The 25,700-nt window shown below is 52.6% G+C and overlaps 1 protein-coding gene across 2 annotated transcripts; it reads right to left on the minus strand.

Moving 5' to 3' along the window:
• Positions 1 to 123: 123 nt before the first annotated feature.
• Positions 124 to 25,289, minus strand: arid1ab (AT-rich interactive domain 1Ab). 2 transcript variants are annotated; one of them, XM_061266573.1, is made up of 21 exons: positions 24,162 to 25,281; positions 23,912 to 24,095; positions 17,397 to 17,627; positions 15,829 to 16,437; positions 15,578 to 15,694; positions 8,865 to 9,105; positions 8,397 to 8,486; positions 8,138 to 8,308; positions 7,419 to 7,722; positions 6,815 to 6,957; positions 6,645 to 6,742; positions 6,368 to 6,577; positions 6,102 to 6,306; positions 5,169 to 5,301; positions 4,889 to 5,064; positions 4,690 to 4,819; positions 4,485 to 4,604; positions 4,283 to 4,379; positions 3,386 to 4,205; positions 3,179 to 3,309; positions 124 to 3,102 (listed from the first exon to the last, which is right to left on the minus strand). In XM_061266573.1, exons 1-21 carry the CDS (start codon positions 24,815 to 24,817, stop codon positions 1,330 to 1,332), a joined length of 6,639 nt encoding a protein of 2,212 aa, XP_061122557.1. In that variant the 5' UTR covers positions 24,818 to 25,281; the 3' UTR covers positions 124 to 1,329. The 2 variants fall into 2 exon arrangements, with proteins under 2 accessions (XP_061122557.1, XP_061122556.1); XM_061266572.1 differs by having other exon boundaries at positions 23,912 to 25,289.
• Positions 25,290 to 25,700: the final 411 nt, after the last annotated feature.

A 25,700-nucleotide genomic window follows, 5' to 3' on the forward strand; every position in this document is an offset into this window, starting at 1 on the left:
GAATTTAAATCTGCTCATCTGTGTGATGCTTTTCAATATTTCAATAAACAATGGCCATTTGAGGAATGGCTCGAAAACACCACTTTCAATTATTACTGAAAAAATCCACACCAAAGCTCTTAGCAAGATTTAATGTACATTTATTCTTAACACGTGGAACATATAGTATAAAGATTTGATACTGAATAAATGATATTCATTGAGCCAAAAAAAAAAGAAGGGCAGGAGGGCTGGGGAGGAAGAAACAAAAAAAAGAAAGGGGGTAAATTTACATCAAGTTTTTAGCTACATCTGAAATACAAATATGCAGAATCCGCATCACTGAAAAAAATAAAATAAAAAGTTTTTCTTCATCAAGGTCTAGTTGTTACTCAAGACATTTTTTCTCTCGTTATATTCTCTACAGCCGCACCAGACAGTCTCGTGTGTCTTGTGTGTGTTAAGTGGTAATTTTTAAAAACGGTGAAGCGATAGAATTGAGAACAAAAAGAAAGAGAGCGAGAGACAGAGAGCGAGATAGAGAAGGGTGTGTAATTCATGTACAACATGGGATATATATACAGCGCAGCCGGGTGGGTCTGCTTGGATCTAGCGCCGAGGACCAGTCCCAGTACAAGTCATACAATCAAGGGACAAAAGAGAAGGAGAGGTCGGGGTGTTGTAGGTTCACCGTACTTTGGGGGAGTGGGGGGGGGGGGGGGGTAGCCGTCGTCCTCGCCACTTTCCACATAAAAACTACAGTTTGCTGCCGAGTCGGCATATCTCAGTGTGAAACAGTATTATTACAGTATGTTGACACTTTCTTTGAAGGTGTACAGTACAGGGAAAGAAAAAAAGAAAACAGTCCTACAATCTACTGCACAGGAGAGCACATGTGTCCGCCCCCCAAATGTGGTTCCTGTGTGTGTGTGGGGGGGGGGGGGGGGGGGGGGGCAAGGGGGGGGGGGGGCGGCCGAGCAATACAGCAATCCCGAGTCCTCGGGAGAGAAAGCAAGCATTCCCAAAACTGACTGTAAACGAGACAGCAACTTTGGTTACAGTTATTTTTTTTTTCCTGGTCATTTTTCTTTTTTCATTGAAAAACGAGTCCTTTCGGGGCTAAGCGCGCACGCGGGTGGGAGGAAAGTGGTAGGGGGTCCCCATCCATTTGTCTCCTGCGGTTATCTTTCTACTTCATGGTATTCCTTCCTGTCCGCGGTAGAGGGAGAAAGACAGTGGAATCTGAGGTGATTTTGCATAAATTAAAAAAAAAAAAAGTAGGACAGTCTAAAATTCTGCTCACAAAAAAGTCGGGGCGCGGCGGGAACGGAAGGAGGACCTCAACGGCTGTCATGACTGGCCGACCAGGAAGAGTACGTCGCAGATGACCTGCGACACGGCTGAGTTCATGAGCGGCGACACTGACACGTCCAGCAGCCGCGATTCGTACAGCGTGAACTCCGAGTGGTTCTCCTCCAGCCGGGCCAGGGCGTGGAGGGCCCGCGCCGCCCTGCGCATCATGTCCACGCTGGTGGGCTCAAAGTGCGCCTGCATCTGCAGCAGCGTGCTCTGACTCTGCTGGTACTGCGTGGCGGCCAGGCTGTCCTCCAGGAAGCCCAGCAGGTTCCCCACGCTACCCTTCTGCACGGCGATGGCGCGCGCCGCCAGACTGTCGCCGTGCGCCAGGTTGGCCAGCAGCACCACGGCCATCTCGCGGCACACCGCCACCTTGCGCTCACCCACCAGCCGCACCAGGGCGCCGTACAGTTTCTCCAGGCGGCTGAAGGGCGGCGTGGCCAGGATCAGGTCCACGTTGTTGTCCTGAATGCTCAACTTGCTCAGCGTCTCCAGAACCAGTCTCTGCGGCGATAGCGAGCCGTGCGGGCCCAGCGTGGGAAAGGGGTCCAGGGCCTCGGCCGAGGGGCACACGGCCCAATGGAGCAGGCCGTCCAGGAGGGGCAGGCAAATGCTCTCCGAGTACACCGAGAGGTCCAGCTGGCCCGATATGTTGGCCAAAGTCACCAGGCAGTTCTCCCTCAGGACCTCCAGGCAGTCCCACCACCACTCGTCACGCTCGCAGCTCACGCCCTCATCCTCCTCATCCTCCTTCTCGTAGGTGACGGGCGCCTGCTTGCGCTCGGGATGTCGGTGGTGCAGCAGCACCAAGCGGCCCAGCAGCAAAAGCAGACCCGGGTGCTTGGACATCTCCTGGTCGTTGCCGGGCACAAAGGAGAGGCTGCGCACGATGTTGGACACGCAGATGCAGCGCCGCGCCAACGAGTCCTGCCAGTCGGCCAGGGTGCCGAGCGGCGTCTCGTCTTTGCTGTGCGGCTCGTCCTCAAGGATCTTCACATTGCGCCGGCTCTGCAGCTCGGGATTTATGCTGAACAGGAACTTGCCGTTCTCCTTCTGTTCCTCGGCGCCGCCTCGCACCGCCTCCTCCGTGACCGAGCCCGGCCGTGCCGACAGGACGTCGTCGATAGTGGCGGTCACCGGTGCGGCCGCAGCCAGCTCTGTGGCCCGGGACACCGGGACCTCCGGGCCTGGGGTCTCCTGTCCCAGTCTGTTCTCCTTGGACGAGCGCTTGCGGGCCTTTGGGCGCGCCACGCGGCTCTCGAAGTGCGTCTGGATGTGCTCGGTAATGTCGCCGCCGCCCACGCTCCAGTGGACCAGGCCACTGTCAAAGCTCTGCCGCTGGCCCATCTTGGATGCGTGGCTGCCCTGAAAGGGGTTCTTCTTGCGGACCACCTTGATGGGGAGTTTGTCAAACTTGCTCGCCTGCCTGGGCCTCTCTGTGTTGGGGTCCTGGGAAGACCCTGAGGTAGCGGGTTCCCTGACCCTCGGTTTCTCCTCGCCTTTATCCTCGTCTTTCTGGGACCTCTCCTCCGTCACCGCCCCCTCACCCGACTGGACCCCGGCGTCATTGTCTTCGTCCTCCTCGTCGTCGGTGTGAACGACCTCTCCTTCGGGCATCGGCATGTCGTCGTCCGAGTCTTCGGCGGCGTCTGGGTCAAGTAGGGTGCGCTGACCGGGGTCGCCCACTTCGTACTCCTTCAGGATGCCAAAGATCTCGATCAGGCACCTTCTGAAGTACTCCACCACCAGCTCCAAGAATCCAGGCAGCTGAAAATCAAAAGGAGTTGCCATCGAACCTTCACTCAATCTGCTCATACAGCTTTCGCGGCTTTATGGACCGTACCTGGCATAAGTTGAAAGTGGTGATGCTATTGTCGTCATACAGCAAGATGTTGATGGTGTCCAAGGCCCAGGTGCTCTCCGCTAACAACCCTGACTTTAGTGACATCATCACACGCCACGCTTCAGGCGTGCCTGTCAAAACACAACAAAATCAGAAAGAGCCACAAACGTACGTAGGGGGGTCGGCCTTTTAGTGGAAGTTGCTTACCGATGTCCTTCATGGTTAGCCGTCTCCGTGGCTTGAGGTGCGGTGCGGAGCATTCCACAGAGCCGGGAGGAAAGCCCACATCCCGCCGCATGAGTGGCTGCTGCACGGGCGCCTGCCCAATGTGGGAGGCGGGCACCGGGGGGCCGGCTTTCTGCACTTTAATGCCCGGATGCATGTAGGGCGACTTGCTGGGTGACGTCCTGCTCTCCAAGGGCCGTGGCATGGGGGCCGGACTTGACACCTGAGGAATATGGTTCTGCGACGTCTGATAAGTTGACGGCAGGGGCCTCGTCATGGGCGGGCCGGAGCCGCCGGGTCCAAAGGGCGGCTGTCGCTGGTTGACGTGGCCGGGCCACGGGCCGTCGTGGTTCATTCGCTGATCCGACGGCATCATCTCCTCGGAGCGGTTCATGCCGTGGTAACCGGGGGTCTGGCCCGGCACGGGGGGCCCCTGGCGGTTGTGATAGTTGGGATAGCCCATTTCGTTGCGGCCCTGCCACATGGGGCCCTGGGGGCCGTCGGGACCCGAGGGCATTGGGCTCGTCATCATCTGCGGAGGCATCGGCGACTGGGAATTGGGCCCGCCCGATGACGATCCGCGCTCCCGGCCAAAGGGAAATGGGAACTGGTTCTGCGGACCTGGGGGTCTCCGCTCCCCTCCGGGGTAGGCGTTGTACTGATTATACATGTCCTGCTGGCCCTGGGGCCCTGATGATTGAGGTCCTGGAGGCTGCTGACCACTGTAAGGGACGTTGTACATTTCTCCCTCATGACGCTTGGCGGGCGGGCCGTAGGCGCCGTCGACAGGACGCTTGTAGTTCTGGTGAGAAGCAGGCAGCCGTTTTTGTAATGCTCAAAACTTTCATCTTATTCTGAATCATTTGTTAGAATCCCTACCGGTTGCTGCTGTGCATACATTCCCGGTTGTTGGTTTGGATACGGGCCACCAGGGGGCGCTGCTTGGCCAGGGTACTGATTGGCATAGGAGTCGTGCCTAGGGACCAACAAACTAAAGTCACTTTCATTGCATATAGGGATGAAGCGGAAAGTGCCGCTCGAGCACAACGTAGATGGCGCGTCTGACGAGCTCAGTCATTACCGTTGCTGGGGCGGCGGGCGACTGGGCGAGTACATCCCCGTGTCGGCTCCGGAAGGCATCATGTTGGGCTGAGCGGCCCCGGGTCCCATGCTCCCGTCAGGACCCATGCTTGACTCTTGCCTGTGGGTTAAATTTGTGCCCTTAATTCCGGCGAAACAGCACAGATTTACCCGAAAAGAAATTCCATCGTCGACTCTGTCTGTACCTGCGGTCATATCCATAAGGATATTGTTGCCTCTGACCCATTGGCAGATTTGCCATGGGCCCTGGTGGGCCTCTGCTGTACTGATCTCCCATCCCGCTGTTTGGACCGGGTGGCATGAACTGCTCCCCAGCTTAAATGAAAACAGTGTTAGGTTGGTTCCATTTTAGCGTGTGATCAAACAGTCGGCGCGTCCATTCACCTTTCCTCATGCCGCCAAAGGGGTCCTTGTTCGACTCGTAGGGACCCATCCGACCCATCATCTCGGGACCGGCCATTCCGGGCTGGTAGCTCTGAGAATTGGGGGTCATTGCGTTCCTCCGGGAAAACGCCCGGTCGCTGCCGTCGTCAAACGGGTCCTGCACATTGACGCTACTCCTGAGAAAGAAAAGAAAACAAAACAGTATTTTAATGACAAAGCAACGAAAATGCGGTTTTTGGTCTGTACGGTTTCTTGCAAGAATGTCGTGTCCGAGTCGTACCTGGCACCCGGCATGGGAGGCATTTGTGTGTGGGGGGTGGAGGCCGGGGTGGGAGGCTTCAGTTCTCCCCCCTCTGCCATGGAACTACTGGTGGACTGAGGAGTCTGGGGGCCTTGGAGCGATCCAGAACCAGCTACAAAAATCAGGACACGCATTTAAAGTGTATTCGGAAAAGCAACCTGCCATCACATCCGCCTCTGGGAAAACAGCTTCACCTCTGACAATGACAAATGGCCGGCCGGCCGGCCAGCCAGGCAGGCTGTCAGAATGGTGACGCTCGCATGTGTGCATGATGCTTGCTGATGGATTGTGTTTGTGTGTGAGACACAGTATCGTGCTCCTGCTCAGGACTCAAGTCTGATGACTCACGGCTTCCCAGTCATTAAATCGCGCCGCGCGCACATGCACGCTGGGGTCACTGCCAGGTTACGCTTATTCACAATGTCTCACGTCACCATCGCGCCTCTCTCGCACCAGCTCCCCTTCCCCCCTCCCCCCCGGCAGGGATTTCCCTTCTACGAGGGAGGAAAAGGGGGTAGGGGGGAGTGGGGTGGAGGGCAGAGTCAGAGAAATTGTGCGACTTTAACACACTCGAGCATCGTCCCTCCACCCCACCCCCCTCCCATTCATCATTTCTGGCTCAGTACTAATCTCCAGGGAGTGTTTCCTTTGTAGCCCTGGGCCAGGCACCAATCAGGTAGCGAATATTAACCCCCCGTACCCCCCCCCTTCTTTCATATAACCAGTGCCAGCTGACAAGCACTGTGATGTACAGTAAACTACATTGTAAATTCTTCAACCATTTTGTTTTGTTTTAAAAGTAGACAGGCAGGTCCGAATTTGGAGTTGCGGGCCTTCAGTGTGCCAGAAAAGGCTGGTCAGCACTGAGCTTCCAATATTGTTACACAGAGGCAGAAGAGGTTGAGAACATACCAGGACTAGGTGGCTGGATCTTCGGCTGGTTCTTTTTGGTGTCCGTGTTGAAAAAGTCGGCGGGCGGCTCCTCGCCACGCTCGATCTTGCACTCAAAGGCGTACAAACACTGGATGTACTGCTTCTTGAGGGAACTGGCGGCGCTACTTGACGTGCCCACGTTGAGGTTGGTGGCGAGCTCCCGCCATTTCTTGTTCTTGTTCACCTGGGTGAGAAAGATGTGCTTCAAATATGCTGCACAAAGGCCCAAGCAAATCCCAGCGTACCTGTGTGAGGCCTCCGATCTCCTTGACGGATACGTAGAGTCGGAACAAGTCGAGAGGCTTGCGCCCCACGGCGGGGAGGTTGTTCATGCCCATGGCTTTCTCCTCGGCAAAGGCCAGGTAGCGGTCAACCCACATCTTCCTCTCGGGCTCCGGGCCGAGCTCATACAGGCGAGTGATCTTCTCGTTGGTGATGGTTGAAGAACTCGACTTCTGCAGGGAGTCCAAGAAAATTTAGTTTGACTCGAAACGAGGCGACGGACCAAGTGCAAACGCCCACCTTTTTGGATTCAGTTTTAGGAGTGCCGTCCACTTTGTTGTTCATCTTCTGGGCCTGGTTTATTTTGTCCATGCCAAACTCGGAACCGGGAGCCATTCCTGAAACGCCAAACAAATAAGAATACGTGCCACGGGGCTCACTAAACATTGCGCCGTGCATCGTGTGCTCACCGGGAGTGTTGTTGCCCATGTTTGCAGCCATTGGATAAGGACCTGGGCCGCCTTGGTTCATCATGCCGTGCATGCTGTTCATGCCCGGGCCGTACGGAGAAGCCGAACCCATCATGCCTTGGGACATGGGGTAGCCGGGCGGCCTGTCGAAGACAATCTTATGGCTTAAAAATTCCCGCAACATGTCTTTCCAAGCAAGTCAGATTTCTTTTTTGCGACAACTCAGCTTTTGTTTGATCATTGTGGGGAGAAAAATAAATAAAGCACCGTTTTTCTATCGAGTGACTCTAGCGTTTGCCAAAATCAGGATGACTGAATGTCTGGAGGCTGATCTGGCATCCTCGCTCAGGAAGGACGCGTTTCACTGATCCGCTTCGCTCTCTCCCTCTCTCTACCTCCCTCCACCTCTCTCCCTCTCCCTCTCTCTGATAAGTACTTGGTCTGCTGCCATGTACTCGAACTAAACACAGCACGTGGGAAAAGCTCATCATTTTTCATGGTCACACAAGCAAAGAAAGCGCACGCATGCACCGTCTCATTCTGCTGAAAGGATTTGCGATCCAAACACAGAGCGTCACATGTTGCCTCGCTGCGTGGCACCCACCTGTTGTGGATGGAGTTGGAAGGTCCGTGGTGCATGGAGGGCCCGCCGTCTTTCCTGTTCATTCCCGGAGGCGGGCACATGCCCGATACCACCTGAGGAGGCATGCTGCCCATGTTGGAGCCTATGCCAGGACCGTAGGGCCTGGCGCCCATCTGGCCGGGGCCCACTCTGCCGCCGGGGGGCATGTTTGCGTAGGGCGCCCCGCTGCCCTGGCCGGGCATGGGGTTCATGGAGCCGCCCATGCCGGGCCCGCTTGGGTAGTTAGCATTGGGCATCCCTGAGTAGCCCGGCGGCCGAGGATAACCTGGAGGCATGAGGAAAACATACTCCTTTGAATTTTCAGACGTTAACTACTTTTTGGGTTTGGAAAATTTGGCATGGTACAAAACACACCTGACCTTATTCCAACCATCTCGCGACTTTAACCAAACACCCGCCGCCATTGCTTTATGACCACCTACTGTTTTCAAAGGTGACTTTTAAGAGGATGTCGGGATTCTTCAGATTACATCTACTCGGTCCCTGTGGTCCGGTTCTAAATTTACCTCTGTGCCGCCTATTTTGACAAGCGGGGCTTTATCGGGCCCCGGTGGTCGGTTGCTATGACTCACAGGGACAATTTCTTCAAAGTTCACAGAAGACTTCAAAGCAAAGAGATAATTTGATACGTAGTGGGAGAGTGAGATGAAAATGGAAATCTGGATTATCTGCATAATCACCTTGAGGTCCGTACTGGCTCCCCTGAGGGCCGTAATTTCCCATGGAGTTGTTCTGGGGGTAGGGTCCCATTCCGCTATGCATCTGACCCCCCGAAGACTGGCGTGGAGATAAGGCAGAGCCAGGTTGTCCCGGGGACCCGTAAGGAGGCATCTGTGGGTTACGCATGTACACTGGAGGGCGAGAAACGGGAAGCGCCGTCATTTGAAGTCATTCTACATTAGCGGTGGCCTCATCGACAAACATTCCCAGCACACTCACCCCTGTCTTGGCCCATGGCTGACTGGTTCATGGAAGAGTGCATGATGCTGTCAGACTGGACACTGGGCGGCCGGGGAGGCATCTGATTACCTGTAAGCGGACGCAAATTGGATAACCATGAACTGAGCGTGGGAATTGTGAAAAACGGCAATTTCTAAAGAACCGGAAAAATACATCAAAAGCAACGCTGCCTCTGACACAGTGGCTGCTGTTTGGATGCTTTACAAGCCTTGTGATAGTAGATGGAGACTTAATGTTCCCATCTGGCAAGTCGCCTCATGAATTACAAATGAGAGCGCTCGTGTTTTGGAGTGTGCCAGCGTTCACTTTGCGCTCCAAAATATATCCTGCTTTTGAGCGGCATCTGACACGGCGTCAACTCCTCAGTGGAAATGCATGCATTTACGCAGAGCTCCCATTTGTCGTCGTCTTGAAGTACTATTCTAATATTTGGATGTTCTTATTGACCTGGCACAGCGGCGGGGGACAGAGGGCCGCTGCGAGAGGGCGTGACGCTGGCGGGGGAGCCCACGGGCGACGGTGATGGTCCGCGGATGCCCGGCAGGTGGGGCGACGTGTGCGGCGAGAAAGGCGACTGGGCGGGGTTGCTCTGCTCCCCCTGGCTGCTGGACACCCCCGAGGTGCTGACGCCCGGGCTCAGGGCGCCCTCCGTGCCGGTGGGAAGGTCGTCGATGGAGCCAGACAGGTCCTGCAACAAACATTTGTGATTTGAACGCCTCGGTCAGATGAATGCTTCCTTTTACTGGCGGTTGCTGCCGACGCGACGCTGTTATCGTGACTTCCCGGCCCGAAGCGCTTGTGCGAAGGTGAATGTTTACATGCCGGCTTGCTCACGTGGAGCCCATGTGCTTCCTCAGAAATGCAAACTCATCTGCCAGTCACATCGGAGGAAGCGGGGAGGGAGGCAGTTAGGGGAGGAGGGCGGGGGGGGGGGGGGTGTAGCATTGGCTGGAAGGTGGCCAACAATTCCCATAGAAATTTCACACACTCGCAAGGCTGGCTGCCGCCCCTGAAGCTGGCGTTTTTTTTGCGCTTGAAACGGTGCCCGTTGCTATTTTGGGGATGTGACCTGATGGAGTAACCACAAAGGGAGCGACAGGAGGAAACTGCTGATTCACAATACAACGCCCCCCCCCCCCTCTCCCAGACTGCCTGCACAAGCCAAGGCCTCTCTGACCTGCACGGGTGAAGCATATGACACACAGCAGGCAGGGCTATTATCTTGGATCATTTTGCGCTGAATTAGAAAAGCTCACAGATTTTCCCAACATGGTCCTTCAACAAGGGTGTGCACTTTTTTTAAATCATATGACATGATTTATTCCAAATATTTAAGGAGACCAAAAGACTCACAGACCCAGAGTTTGAGGACCACTACTTTCATCAACCAAGGTTGTGTCTACCATTGTTGTCTGCTGACATTTAACCCTGCCTCCCGTCTCCGACACCCACCCAAGTTCCACCGAGACGTCACAAGATCGGTCATGTGTCTGCCGGCCAGCACAATGACCACCTTGGTAGCCGCCATCCTCAAAGAGTCCTTCCATTGTTACGGAGAAGAAGAAGAAGAAGAAAAAGACGCCCGACATTTATCTCTGCCTGAGACCCCGAGGCGTAAAAGGTCAGGGGTCAAGTTGTGTCACTACCTCTTAGGGGGCAAAGGTGAGTCAGGCCTGTTGGTCAGGGTGTCGTTGCAAATGGGTGACACACTTCGGTGGGAGTCAACAAACAGGCTACTCAAGTTCTACTATTAAAAACAAGCTAGAGATGTCTATTTCAAAACACGTTACTCTGTCACATCTGTTTGCAGATCAGTGCCAAGTCAAGGTGCTTAAGACAAACCTTCTTAAGCAAACACCTGCTAAGCGGCAGTCCCAGCCCGGCCTCAGTCCCGATGGATGCACGCTAGCCCAGCCCGGAACACACAAACGCTCCTTTCCACACTCCCACTCTGCAGCCATCGATTTTTCCCGGCTCAATACTGCACGCAAGCACGCACACACAGCAGCTAGTTCTGCTGACTGCACAGGGCCGGACAGCGAGGAGCAGAGGGGGCGGGGGGAGCGGTGCGGTGGAGCGGGGGGCTTATTGGCGGTGATAGTAATGCTGCCGTGGCCGTGATATTCAACAGTCTTAATTAGAAAGGAAAGGACGGTGAGTAGCGAAGATCAGAGCGCGGTGGAGGAAAAGAGTGAAGGCAAGGCTGTCGTGTAAGTTATAATCATAATAATATTTATTAGGACAAATGTTGAACACGCGCGTACGCACGCACGCACACACAGGCAACTAAATGCTACTCTTATGACATTGTAAAAGTGGAGAAAGGACGGCGCAGAAAGGAGAAAGCCGCAGTCCTTTCCTGCAGAGCTTCAAGCTTCCCTCTGTGGCAGCCATTTTGTGCTTCCCCAGCTCTGCCTAACATGGACCTTCGCAACGGGAACACGACAAACTGCAGCTTGCTCGTGATGGTTAAAGACAGAGGGATTTTTTTTTTAATTTAGAATATAAAGAAGAGGGAAATTAATTTTAAGGACATTTTTTGGAAGGGGGGTGAGAAATGCAATTATGGTTGTATGGACGCAGGCCAATTCCCGCGTTCTCCACATCTCCTGAGTCATGTGCACTCTCCTCTGCCTGTCTTAATGTATTCCATTTGCAGATTACTTCACTGAGTCAGTCAAGCCCGACCACAGCCATTAGTCTGCCAAGCCAGCCGCTCTCTCTCCTTTTTTTCTTTCTCTCTCTCTCTCTTTTTTTTTTAAGCGCCTGCGAGTGAGCGCAGAGAGTAAGCGGCCTTGAGATAATGACACATATCTGGAATGTGTGACACAGACCAGTCGTGGAACTAGATCTGGCGCAAAGGAGCCCGGCGTGACCTGGTCAGAGTTCACCTGTCAGTCAAACTGTCTACGAGGCAGATCACCAGGGGGGGGGGGGGAGAACCACCTCTTCATGTGCTTAAGAGGGAAAGGGGTATGGCTTGCATCTCCACGGTTGCCATGGTTACCGCAATCCACGTGCTTGACACATTAGGGCCGACACAGCGCCTCGCCTCCCCCTCCCCTGCAGCCATCTCTGTCTTGTCGCTCACTCCTGGGCCTCCCCGTGTGCTTGCCAGGGTCACTGCGCAGTCAAGCTACTACAAAAGGAGGCGAAGAAGAAGAAGAAGCAGCCTGGAGGAGGCCCGTGATTGGAACGGGACACGACGCAAAAGGCGCCACTTATTTAATCACACACTCGGTCGAGCCTTTGCAACCGTGGTCGAAGGAACCAGTCAAGCTCAAAGTCTTCACACATCTGTTTGTTTGTCACGCAATCTGCTGCTGCAATTAGCACTACAGACAGCCATTTTCTTTTAGATTTCAGCCTCTGAGGCTGCTAATGACTCGGCATCAATACGATGACAACGAAAGCCCGCTCGAGTGTCTGACGCTCACAAAATCATCTCCGGCGTGTAAACAACAGCACCTCGAAGCGTGGGATGGTAACCCGGACCGTCCCGGGCCAGGGAGGCTTTGGTAGAGGCCCGATTCAGCCCGGGCACGTGATTTTGCAGGGCTGAGCACAACCATAAGGGGGCACTCCCATTCCACTGTGAGGGAAAGAAGTGACGTGACAGGAGGAGAAGCAAGGCAATGCAAGGCAAGAAGACAAGGCAAGGCCCCTGCCTCGTGCACCAAGAAGCAGCCATTACAGAATTTGACATCCAACATGGGCAGATGGGACACTTGGCACTCGTGGAACCTGTACGGAGTATCAAAGAGGTGCCTCGCAATCCTTGGGGGACACAATAGCTTCTCTCCAGAGGTCACCATCACACCGCCGCTTCATCACTGGCAGCCACATGGCCAGAGGAATATAGAACGAATGGGCCTAAGTTGGAAGGAGGACATTTAAAAGGGGTCTTCTCCCCCCCCCCCCCCCCCCCCCCAGGTGAGAACAGGGAACAAATGGCAAAGAGCTACTTTTTAAATGCTCCACATTAGTCTAATTGGAGTTCTCTGTGGGGGGAACAATGAAGGTGGGACAAACACTGGAGCAGTCTGTGTGTCGCCCGATGGAAAGGGGTGGGAGGAGACTGTGTGTGTCTGGGGGGGGGGGGGGGGGGGGTCTGACTGTTGTGAATAATGTAAAGATGGTGTGTGTGTGTGATCGGGGGCCTTTTGTGGTAATCACAATGGTCATGGGGAGTCCCTGAGCAGAGCACAGATGCCCCAGCGAGGCAGGCAGCTGCCCAGCCTTCGTTGAGGGCTTCTGGCCTTCAGAGAGCTGAGGGATGGAGGGGCCTGAGGGAGATGTGGACAGAGAGGGGAGGTGATTACAATCAGTCTGCCTACTTCACAGAGAGGCATCGCCCCTCCTCTCGGTGTTGTCACACATTCCGGGTGTCTAGAGGGCGCTGCAAAAATCGCCTAATATCTAGCAGGGGGACGGTTGGGGGGGTGTAGATAGCTCAGAGTGAGGGGTAATTTCATTGTGGGGACCCTCTCATCCATCCAAGCGAGTTCCGGGCGGGGGGGTGGGGGGTAGAGCCGATAGAACGCCGAGGGGATAGACAGTGCTGCAGTCAGCCACAGTCTTTGTGCTGCAAAACTAGCTCAGCCTAGCACAAATGGAGGCAGAGGGGAGGGGCACGGGAGTGTGTGAGAGTGAGCAGCAAAGAAGGGAGGCGAGGGGGGGGGGGTTCTATGTGCAGGCTCACAGTAGAGCGCAAACAGAACACGCTCGCTCGCCGCCAACAAACCAATTCACCCGCGCGAGAAAAAACAAAAAAACAAAACAACACACTTTGTCAGCACATTGAATTTTCTCGAGTACATTAATTAAAAATCACACACTTGGGGGGGGGGGGGAGAATGAGAAGGGAGGACGCGTCAACGCAGGAGTGAGCGAGCGAGAGGCGCCCGGGAATCTGAATAATACAAGTCGACACAGGAAGCGAGGCCCCCAGAATAGCAACAGGAAACCGGCCCCGGACTCTGAATAAGCCAAGCGCGGCGAGCGTCACAGCCCCGCAAAACAGGGCTGTGCTGCACAGCGTTATGAAAGCTGATTTACTGAAGGAGGGAGCCAACCAGAAAGCGGGGGGGAGGAGGCCGAGCGCGGGCAAGGCAAGGAGAAAGCAAGAATTTAGAAGGTTGGATGAGAGAGGCAGCAACACAAAACTGAAAAGAAATGAAGCAAAAACACTAAAGTGCAATATTGGAAGAAAAGGAAAAAAAAAAAGCTAGGGAGGGGGTTGGGCTGGTTTAGTGAGAGAGCGAAAGAGGGAGGGTGAGAGGGAGGGGGGGGGCGGCCCTGTCAGGCTGATTGCTCCGAAGCTATGTCGCAAAAACAAGCTTAGCTGCCGCAGCACCACTGGGCTGGGTTGGGCTGAGCAGGGAACGGGAAGCTTTGTAGAAGGGCAGAGCAGGCTGTGATCAGGGCCAGACTGGAGGATCCACAATTGTGCCTTATTAAAGATAATTTGGTCAGACTGACTTTGTATTTTTTTTTCCATGTGGGTGGTACCACAGCTTTGGTTGTGACTGAAATCTGTGCTCAAGCAAAATTCTGATAATCGCTCAATCCTGGCGAGAGAAGAGAGAAAACTCAGACGAGGGGGGGAGGCAAAGGAAAACAAACTCAAAGTGTGTGACCAACATGTGACCTTCCTCGAGCACATGAAAAAGACGAGTCGAGGAGTCCGTGGGCGGCCTTTGACGGGATTAAGCCAACAGTGACGAAAGGGGCTACAAAAGACCTACGAGAGGACAACGGGGAGATTAAAATACAAGGTCCCGCTCTCGTAGGTCGAGATGGAGAGGAAGTCTCACTTCCAGGGGGGAGAATCAAAGACGGAGCTGCAGAGATTTCCAAGACTTTTAAGGCCCGGCTAACAGGAGCCGCGACAATGCTCCTACAAGTCCTTTGAGCCCGCCGCATCTCGTCGGTCATAGGACTTGAGCGGGAATATGATGCAAAACTAAGTCAAGTCAACTTGGTTTGGAAAAATTCCGTTGGATGTGACTGCAGTTAGGCGGTTAATGCTCAACAGTCAAGCGCGTGTGTTTCGGAGCCAGGGGCAGAAAGCAAACCAGGAACCGGTTCAACCTGCTTAGCTAGTCGGTTGTCTGCTCTGTTGCCGCCTGTTTTGCTTTCCTTCAGCCCTATGAGGACACAGACGCTCACAAGCACTCAAATTCTGCCAACCCCCCCTCACAACTTTCCAGGTGCAGAATTTGGACTCATTCGCTGTTTACTTGCTGTCTAAAGACAACATGACGTCGGCGGCGAGACGTTGAGCTACATCATGACATGATCAATAAACACCCGATTGGAATAAGTGTCTCTAGCACTGTTCCATTTGTTTTGTTCCAAACGGTTAAGGGCCACCTGACCTTAACAGGCTGTCAGGCTCTTTGAATGCGTTCTAATCTGTACACAGTCGCGCGGACTCCGACACGCCGAGGCAAGCAGATTAATGTCTCGCAGCCAATCAACGAGCACAGATAGGGAATCCCCAATAAGACTGCCGGGGGGGGGGGAGAAAGGAGGGGGGAAAGGAGTGAAAAAGTAAAAATAGCCCAAGCGTGGCCAGCTCAGCCAATGGTTAGAGCCCGCAGAGATGTATAAATAAATAAAAGGAGAGAGAAAATAAACAGGAGGGTAACACGTCCTGAGGGCATCCCTTATTGGCAAAGACAACCTTCCTTATCATTCCTCGCTCGCTCGCGGCGAGCTCCCACGCCGACGGATCGCTTGCACCGTTTGAAGTCATTTACTCACTCGCCCCTTGATCACCCCACCACCACCACCACCCTGTCCGTCCGTCGCCTCGCTGACGTTTGCTCTCTCACTTTCATTGTCTCTCATTAATGATCTCATTACTCACTCGCATTTCCCCGGGCCCTGGAACGAGGTTAGCGGCGGAGAGTGGCCTATAAACACAGCCGACGTGATCGAAAAAACGAAACTATCGCGTGGCGCTTTGTCATGTCACAATCGAATGACGCCTTGCTAATGTGTTGCACTTTGAGATCTGCTCCGTTGTCCGTCGCCTTTATTGACGCTCGCATTATGAGTAGTGAGCATTACGATAAATCGTGTTCGGAGCAGAAACCATTTTCTTTCTTTATTTTGAAAATATTGCTATTCACATGACACACAAAAGGACTCACCGGCAAACTGGACGGCCGGCCCTGCATGCTGTCTTCTTGGCTGCTCTTGTTGGAAGGCATGGGCTGGTTGGAAGGAGGCGCGCTGGACTGGGAGCTAAAGGAATCTTGGGACAGTTCCTGAAAAGAAAAAAAAGCAAATCAGGAAAATATATGACATGAACACCCGCAAAATTGTGGTTCATTTGCACTCCTGCTCACTATTTTTTTTTTTTTTTTTTTATGTGATATGTGTGAACGTTACAATACAATACCTGCGGGGGTGGTGGGAACCTCTGATATGGCGACTGCTGCTGCGGCGGCAGTGGCGGTGTCTGAGAGTATGGTGATGCCTGACTCTGCTGGCCATGACTTGGTGGTTGCTGGGATTGAGGAGCTTGACTTCCTGCTTGCTGTTGTGGCGGTGGTGGTGGTTGTTGTTGTTGTGGTGGTGGTGGCGGCTGCTGCTGCTGCTGCGCTGGTGCGCCTTGTTGCTGCTGCGGCGGGGTTTGTTGCTGCGTAGGCTGGCCTGGCGCGGAGGCTTGAGGGTAGCCAGGCTGGCCTTGAGAGCCTTGCTGGTTCTGAGGACCAGGACCTTGCTGCTGCTGGCTCGGCTGTTGCTGAGGAGATACATAGGGCGCCTGCCCAGCCGGAGGAACGTGAGGACCTTGGGGTTGAGGGTAAGGTGCCCCGGGTTGCCCGTGTTGGCCGGCCGGCTGTGAGGGGTGCCCCTGCTGGGGGAAGGGAGCTCCAGAGCTGCTCTGGGGTTGGCCGGGGTAAGGTGTCGGCTGCTGACCCGGGTGAGGCGGCCCGCCGTGTTGACCATAATAGCCCTGCCCCTGCTGCCCGTAGCTTCCGGGCCCTTGTTGTCCATAGGCTGACATCTACGGAAGGAGGAAGGTGAATGGTCAAAAAGCTGGTAAAATGCAGATCCGCCTTTTACCGAACATTCTAATCAAAGCACTGTCGGATTAAAACGAGAAGCTTGACAAGCTGACTGTTTAAAAATACAACTCCTTATTGCTGAGTCAAAAAGTACACGCAAAATCTCCGGCAAGCCACATTAACTTAGTGACATGAAAAAAAAATGTTTTCAACATCATCCCTCGAGCTTCAATGAAAAACTTTCCTTGTGCACACTTTCATTCAATTCAATGCGGTTGAAACTATATCAAGAGTACTGACCTTGCGAGGAACAAGAGGAGAAAAAAAAGCAAGCAGTGCTTTGGAGAGGTTTTCAAATAAATGCAACAAAAAAAGTTGGTAAAAACCTGCCGTACATGAAAACGCCATCAAGTACTGCGCTGCACATACCTTCAACATAAAAGGGCATAGAAACTTTTTTTTTTTTAAATGTCTGGAGGGCACTCGTGGAGTCGACAGTCAGACACCGAGCGGATGAGCATGACAATGGCTACACACAACAGGCATAAAAACCTCAAAGTGGAAGGGAGGCAAAAAAAAAAGGGTTTGACTCTGCAGGATTCATGAACGCGTTTTTTTTCCCGCTGGCTGGCTGGGAGAGTTCATTAGAGGTTTTGTTCGGCACAAACTTGCTGTCGATTGTACGACAAGAAAGCGGTCTGCGCACTGTGCCGAGAGGGGGGGGGAAAAAAACATGGATTTCCCAAGCTCTCCTTTTGAACACATCCTAATGGCTTCTTGCGGTTTCATTTTCTACCGATGCAGCCAGCAAGTATTATTTCCCAAGGCGCCAAACCTGAGAATTTCCTCAAATGCCCGTGGAAATGGCACCCCTCTTTATCTGTGTGCTTTAAAAAAAAAACTAAAAAAAAACAACTCTGTGTTGCAAGAAACATCCTTCAAATCAATAAGTACCGACCTGCTGTCCGTACTGCATGCTGCCCATCGCGCCTGGTGTTCGACCTTGCATCCCCATCGGGTATCTTTGGGGGCCCGGAGGTCCGTAGCCCTGCGCTGGGTAGGAGCTTGTTTGCTGGGGTCCGGGCCCTGCGGGAGGCCCTTGCTGCTGCTGTTGCTGCTGGGAATAAGGGTTGGGTCCTCCGTATGGTTGGCCGCGCATCTTCCCCACCTGCTCCATTGGGCTTGCAGGCTGGAGGACACACAGGAAGAATCCCAATGAATAAACAGATTTTTTTTCCCAGAAAGTTTCAAGGAGGACACAAATTTAGTCTTCAACTCGAAAAGGAAAACATTGGCCATGAATGAATGAACGGGGGCCTACTCTAACTGCCAGGAGCCTTTTCCTGCTCGGGCTCATTGTGCCAGTGGGTGGATTTTGTTACAGCAGGCGAAAACGGCGGGGAGGAGTTATGCGTGAGGAAGTGCGAGTGTCTGCGGTGGCTGGACGTGGGCCCGCCGCTCAGCTGGAGACACGTCAGGATGGTGTCTGGACCCCGGAGGGAGGGGCCGTAGTGTAATGTAGAAGTTGCGCCGGCTGTCAGCAGTCGGGGCCAAGGTCATAAAAACAGATGATGCGGAGGGAATCCCCGGCACGTGACGCAAACGTAAATAATTAAAACCTGGAATCCCGCCGGCCTTTCCTGACGTGGTCGTTTTCTTGATTTGTGGTCAGAAATTGGCAACGGGGGCGGCGGCGCCGTGACCGCAGCAGAAAGGCACGAGCCACAATGGCGGCTTTGAGGAAGCAACACCTCCTGGCCCGCTGACCCCGGGCAGCAGACACAAAGCTTTCATTGCTTCCCACGGTTATTAATCGGTGTGTGTGTGTTTTTCCTCTCCCCCCTCCCAAAACCTCTTTTCCTTGGTTAAGGGAGACAACCACCGCAGGCTATTTATAGCCCGGCAGACGGAAAGGGCAGTCTGCCGAAAATGTAACAGGTCCCAGCTGCGCCGCTGTTTGAACCTGGGCCAGGCCTTGCGCTTCCTGGTCTTTAATAAAGCAGCAGGCTTTGGCATTCTATGAATGACAGTGCTGCAGTCGGAGGCGAGGCGGTCTGGAGGGGGATGGCTAGGGCGAGCGAGCGAGAGGAGGTCCGCATGCGTGCGCTTGGAAGCTGCGTAGGTGTGGAAGAAGATTGGGGGGGATCAACAGGCTGTCAGAGTGGTCAAGCGACATTATCCAAGATAACTAATTCCACTTCGGGTTTTATGGCTATCCGAGACCTCCAGGCCACATTCCATTGAGCTCCTCCAGGTTCAGGGGCGTAGATATGACAAGGGGGGGGGTACTACTGTGGGTCATTACCAACTGCACCATAGGGGAACGATGTAACAAGCCTTGGTAGTCACACTCCTGTGACCTCTAATGCACTTTTAACTTCAGTTGGCAAGTAAGAACACAAATCACCCCCCCCTCCCACACGCGATGTGACACGGGGCCTCAACGGACAACAGCTTGGGCTGAAGCTGAGCGGCGGATCCCGATACATCACCGTGGAATTGGGATGGCCGCTTTCCTTTAAGAAGCTTGACAGCTCAGCACAAAGAGAGAAGAGCTGGAAAGTACAGCTCAACTATAATCGGCGTTTCCAGCTCCCGAGAGTCATCGCTGACACTGAACCGCCACTCGTTTCTTCGACTGGTCGTTGAGTAATAAAACGATAGCGTCGTCCTAGCCACCTCAGCTTCGAGGCCACTCGAAGAAATATTAGGCATGAACACTGAATGGCAACAAAGGCTGCCAAAATCGTTCCCTTATTTGTTGCTCAGTCAATGTCATCCAATTGGCGAGGTAACTCCTCCCCCTCCCTTTTTGACTCCCATAAGCATATAAATAAATAACCACAATTAGCACATGGCTAATCTGCATAGAGGAGAGCCCGATTACTCTTGGCAGAAGAGGTTGGGCTGATGTAGTGTGTCACGACAGGCCTGCTGGTGGAGATTGCAACTATTCAAAAGTGTCTGTGTGATGTGGTGAAGGGGGGGGGGGGGGTTGTAAAGGGCCATAGAGGGAGGGGGGAGCAGATGGGCCGGAACGGCAAAGGAGGTGGGGGGGGGGCGATAAACAACTGCCGCTAATTTAATCCGCCACGGCGCACACACCATTGTTCGCCGTTAAAGCCCCTCAGCACGCAAGGCGGCAGCCCAAACACACGCCACCGAAAGGCCGGCCCTCGCGCCCATCGCATGTCGCACAAAAGAGGCGACAGGATATCCGATCCCGAGACGGCAGGAGTCAATTTTATGGCTCCAATTGTTGTTTCCAAAAGGGCAAACCACGTGGACGTGTGTGTGGGTGCACGGCGGTCTCGCTGGCTTACGTCACACCGTTGATGTTATCCACAGTCACGGTTGACAGAAGCGCACGCTTGCTTCCGCTGCCGGGACACTTTCTCGACTTGATGAAACTTGAGACTGAGAAGTGGCTGATTTGCGCAGACAACAACAACATACGGACTTCACCAGAAAAATGACCTATGACCTCTGGTGATGTCAATCTACCCGAAATGACTACCTTCAAAAACAGGATAACGATCAATGACATCTTCTCAGAACCAAAGAACGGAATGGATCTCAGGAGAGATAATCAGCCAGGCTGCAAATGTCACAATTTAGTCATCATATTTTATGTATCGTTCACTGAAAAATTCAGTAACCTGTCGAGAAATATCCTTCTCTAAACATGAATCCATTTTCACACCGAAATGGAACAATACCATAGAAAAATAATGTCTGTTACCGCCAATCAATTTGAAACAATTCAAAACACAATCAAAAGTTATTAAAAGCAAAATTGAGTTTGTCGCAAAATCACTCACCGAACCAGTAACATTTGTGACATTGCATACTTGATGTTAAAAATAACCTTTTAGGAGAAGCTTAACCGTTAGTGACGCCCAAAGCGACCAGGACGGGCCCATAAATGACAGTTAGTGTAAACGGGCGACCGCCAAAAACAAGCAGAGAGGCCACGTTTGCAATTAAGTCATTAGTCTGGCGTCCAGGCGCATCAACCTTGGGAGCTCGCCCTGACCGCACGACGACTCGGATGAGAAGCGAAGGATGGCCTGGTGCTAGCTTGCAGCGGGGGGTGGGGGGGGGGTTGGATGCTCGGTATGAGGAAATACAGTAAATATCTATTTTAACATTATATAAATAAATATTTTTTCATCATATATTCTCACCGGAAGAGTCATTCCCTACCTTCCGTTAGCAACAGCGGTTTCCATTTTTAAAGGTTAACTACTTCAAATCCGGAACGCCTTGGCAGCATACGTCAAAAAGTCGATCAGGTCGCCCCTCGAGCACAAGAAGGATATTATTATGCTAATCTGGAGCCTTTAAGGAGGCAAATGTCAAAGGGAATGAAGGCTCCGTTTAGGCCTCGTCCGTGGCAATGATGTCGCGACGTCGTCGCCATGGCGCCTCGGAGGCTTCGCTGTCTTGAGGGGTTACAGTGGCACAGTGGCGTGGAAGCGAGGAGGCGTCACTTAAGGAAGATGAACGGCTGGTGATGCGAGGAGCACGAGCGGGTCAGAGAGTTTCCCGAGGCGGCAACGACAGCAGACACGCACGCGAACGCACGCGCTTACAAAGCGCCGCCAAATAAGTGCAGTGTAACACAAACACACACACACACAGCTGTCAGGGGGCAGACGAAGATCATTCACAAAACAAACCCCTCCTCCCCCCGGGTATCGCTGACACCGTTTCTCACAGCATACGCACACACCCTCACGTCTCATACGCACGCACACACAAAATTACACACAAAGTGCCGGAAGGCAGCATGCTGTCCATGTGGCTTGTGGAGAATCATTACTCAGCAGTGCGCGGCTCAAGAGTGCAAGAGTGAACTTCCTCCTGAAAGGGAGCACGTTCCCCTTTTGGACACAATGGGAAATTGTAGCAGTTTTGACTAGAGATAGAATTTTTTTAATTTTTTTTTTTAGGGAGGGTCAAAATTAAGACACGCCAATATCTTGGTGATGAAGTGCTGCCTCTGCGAGTGAAATTACGCCATCTTACATATAAAGAGCATTTGTGAAGCAAATGCCTACGCCTTTGGTAAACGGCGTTGCTGTTCCGAATGCTACGGCGCCGATAAATATCGTCCACCTTCATTACACGAGCGTTTGATTTGTAAGCTACTTTGCGATTTGCAGCGGTTGGGGGAAGGCGGGCTGGGCTCCCTTTTAGACGGCGGCGGAGAAGCGTGCGCATCCATTAGCGGCAGGCAAGTCAATAAATAACGCCACTTCTTTGGTGCGTGGATTTCAAACCGAGTTTATACTCGAGGTTTTAATTCAAACTTCGGCGTCACAGCGCTGGGTAACAACGTCAAAACAAGCCCGCCGCCGTCAAACTTCAACTCAAGTTACTTAAAATACACTATTTATCGACAATTAATTAGTATGCCCATCACCTCCTTCCATATTATCCTACACTTAAAGTTTTACTGTCGCAAATGTGACCTTCGCCAATGTCGCAGACTTGTGCAATCACCAGTCTCAGTCGAGCCTTGTACAATTTAAAAACAGCTATTTTGTCTCTTTTGCCTGTTGACAGCGCTTTTGACGGCAACGTTCCGCAAAAAAAAAGTCCATTAGCACTTCAGACCTTCAGACATCTTCTCTGTTTCCAACACGTAAGGTTTAATGAGAGAAGTCGTTTGCAGTTCAAAATCGGCGATGGTTGCCCATCGTTTTCTTTCGCCTACGTCGATGCTGGACTTCATGTGTACGGCCGCTTGTGCTCAGGTTAAAGCTTCGGGGCGGCAAAAACAGACACAAATTATTTTGGTGCTGCGACAAGGGGTAAAAAAAAGCTTCAAAAAAGAAAAGTCGGGAGATCGACAAACAAGCATCCGGTTGTTTTTCATAAATAATAACATAATATCGGAAAAAACATTTGACCCTTCAAGTGCCATATTACGCAATACTTTATTATTGCGGCTAACGTACAGAAATGTACCACTAGAGTGGCAACGCTGTCCTGTCTGTCATCTCTCCTGTCGGTGCAAATGACATAACCAGAATGTAAACAAACACCAAATGTGACCGGTATTACTCGAGGGAGGAGCAAGGGTGAGCGCTGCTTGCATAGTAATGCGCGGAGAAAGTAAATGAGGCCATTGTAAACCTTGGCGAGGGAGGGAATGCTGTGACACTTGGCTGACACCTTTCCTGTTTGTAAACAAATGTAGCCAGTGCAACATCTTCTCATAACATGAATTTTCTTTTACAATTTACCACAAACAAAAACATCATTTTGTTGGGACAGCCTTGATAAATTACAGATAATTTAATCATAGGATAACGAATAAGGAAATCCAATTAAAACCAGCTTAATTAACATTAACAGCAAATGTAAATAACTCCAAAGCTAGCCACCTATTTCTTGTTTACACCTGAAAATTGCAACAACAAAAAAATACTGAACAAATATTGTCATTGTATGACCACAACATGATTAGATAGCTCATAGGTACATTTTAAAACCACGCACTTGCTGATAATTCCTAACATAAAGGAATAAAAAGGGGGCGAAAGGCAGGACTATTTTGTTTGGTGGAGGAGTGTGTAAGAGGCTAAAGTGGCGGTAGTGAGGCTGCAGCCCTTTTTTTTTTTTTTCCCATTAGATTCAATTATAAATGGCCGAGAGCGGAGGGACGGCCAGCCAATCAGATCTCGGCTCGCATGTCAACCTAAGACCAACTGTCTTGTGGCTCTGACAGCACGATTTTTACCTCCATAATTCAAATCCCAAAGCAAAAGGCAATCTGCGCCGAGCCCGAGTGCAGGCAGCCGGAGTGACAACGCGGAAGCGGGGAAAGGGAGGGTGTAAAAAAAAAAGACAAACCCGGGTAACACTCATTAAAAAGACGTAATCACGCGTTTTGAATCAGAGTGGACGCTTAATTGGTGGTCATTATTTTAAAAAAAAAAACACACGCGCTCGCTCGCACACACACACACACTACCATCATGCAGCAACTTGCAGGACGTAGCTTCTTGCTTAATGAATATGCAAATGCAATTTTCCCAAGTCCGCGGCTGTCATTTGCGCCCTGTTTAAACGACGACAAGTTTCACGAAGCACATAAGATACTTTTGATCGTTTTGCAAGCGAGACGGAAGGCAAGGCTCGGCTATTCGCAGTCGAATCGCTAAATGGAGGTTGGAGGAAAACAAGGAAGAAAACGGCAACATCACCTCCTTGCTCTTTAAACGCACACTTTCTCCTGCCAAACTCCTCGCCGTACTTGGCCAAACTCGTCACCCCCCTCTCTCACCTCCTCGCGTCAAAAAGTTGCTTTTAAACAAAAAACACGACTCGTTGCTCGCTCCGAAACACTGTTGCAGGGGGTGGCGGTGTGTGAAAAGAGAGAGGCAGCCATTTTAGAGCTCTTGCTCCATAGACAATGGCTGGTAAGCTTAGCGTAGTAGGTTTGCGAGTGCGGGGACTTACCTGGTTCCTACTGGGGGGTTGTGCGGTGTTGCCCGGGCTCATGGGAGACGGGTGGTGGGCTCTTTGTTGCCAACCCGGATGGACCCCGCCGTATCCACTCGCCATCTCCCCCGCCGCCGCCTTGGTGCCCCCTTCCTGGTTGTTGTAGTCTCCTTGCGGGTAGTTGGGGTAGCTCCTGGCCAAGCTGGGGGACGTCAGCAGCTGGTTCAAAGTCGGCGTCGACGTGGGCTGCTGGCTTCCCATATTATACCTCTGGTTGTTGTAGGAGGTAGCAGCCATTCCTCCTCCCGCCGCTGCTGGCTGCTGCTTGCCTGGCTGCCCCCCAGCCGCCGGGGGCTGGTTGTTCCGCGGGGAACTCATGGCCCCGTAGCCCTGACCCTGATATGAAGTCCTGCTCTGGAAGGGGCTGTAGTTGTTATAGTGGTTGGGGTAGCCATGTTCGTGGGAATTGGCGGGGTAAGGGTCCATCATGCCCGGCCCCGACGCAGCTGCCATGCCAGGGCTTTGTTGTCCGCCATGTTGATGAAAAGGGGCCCGGCTGTAGTGCTGGTTGTAGCCGTAAGGAGGTGGTGGGAAGGGGCCCGTGTGGTGGTGTCCCACGCCGGGATGGTTATTCCCTTCGGGCCCGCCGGAATCGTTCTGATTACTGCTATTATTATTTACCCTGGGCAAATTCCCGTTGCCGTTCTTCATGTCAGGATCCCCTCCTCCCCCAGCAGCGTCGCTGCCGTCCTGCAGTTCCTTTCGGCCGGGAGAGCCGCCGTCGGGGCCCGCTTCCTTGTTCTCATGCTGCTGCGGCTGCTTCTCCCCCGGCGCCGACTCCTCTTGAGAGTCCCGATCTGGCTTTTTGAGTTCGGACGGCGGGCTTGCGTTGAGAGAGGCGACGCTGGCGACCTGAGCGGCCATGATATCCCCCCTCTCTCGCCTCCCCACTCCTTCTACGGCGCCCCTTTTATCTCAGCAAGGCCACTCACTCGCGATTAAACGCCGAATAGTCATTGAATATAACTGCGTTGAACACAACGTACCCGTCGTCCCGGTTCATCCCCCCCTCCCCCGGTTTTGCCCTGCGTCCGGACCGGTATCCGGTAAATCCACCGCGACTCCGTTTCAACTTGAGGGGGGAAAAAAAAAAAACAAGGACGGGGGGGAAAGTTTGGGCGAAGGAGAACACGCGAAAAATACGGAGACGGCTAAACTGGGGGAGTGCAAGCGAGTTTGCAGCGCGTTAGTGTATTAAAAAAAGAAAAAACGAAAAGGATTCTATCGCACAAGTAGAGCGCGAGCGAGAAATCGAGCGAACCAGCACGAGGCTCCGCGAGACACAGCCATCTTAGTGAGGGGCGAGGAGAGACGCAAAACCCGGAAGCGGATCCTAACGCCATGAAAACAACACTGGATCCGGACTGCGGGAGCAGGACAAACATTGTTTACATTTAGGCCACTCTTTCCCAATCACTGGATCGTTCGTTCCTCCTATTTTCGAACATTTCCTGTCCTTTTATATTTCAATTTTTGATTCAGATCCCAAATTAGAGTGGTGGATTGAACTCAACATACCAGGGGCGTTTTTGACACCCTGGGAGTTTTTTTTTTTTTAACAGATCAAGTATTTATAGTAAATAAAACATAATTTTGGTACCAATTATGTGAAATTGGATCATTTCCTACTAACGTGTGGTTGGGATTTACATTGTTTACACCCCAAGAAGAGCCATTATTGCTGCTCTAATGCTTTTGAACCGAAGTTGCACATAAACACGTCGCCGGCCATAAAAATCCCAGTACG

This window comes from Syngnathus typhle, linkage group LG20 (assembly GCF_033458585.1).
Source record: "Syngnathus typhle isolate RoL2023-S1 ecotype Sweden linkage group LG20, RoL_Styp_1.0, whole genome shotgun sequence".
NCBI lineage: Eukaryota > Metazoa > Chordata > Actinopteri > Syngnathiformes > Syngnathidae > Syngnathus > Syngnathus typhle.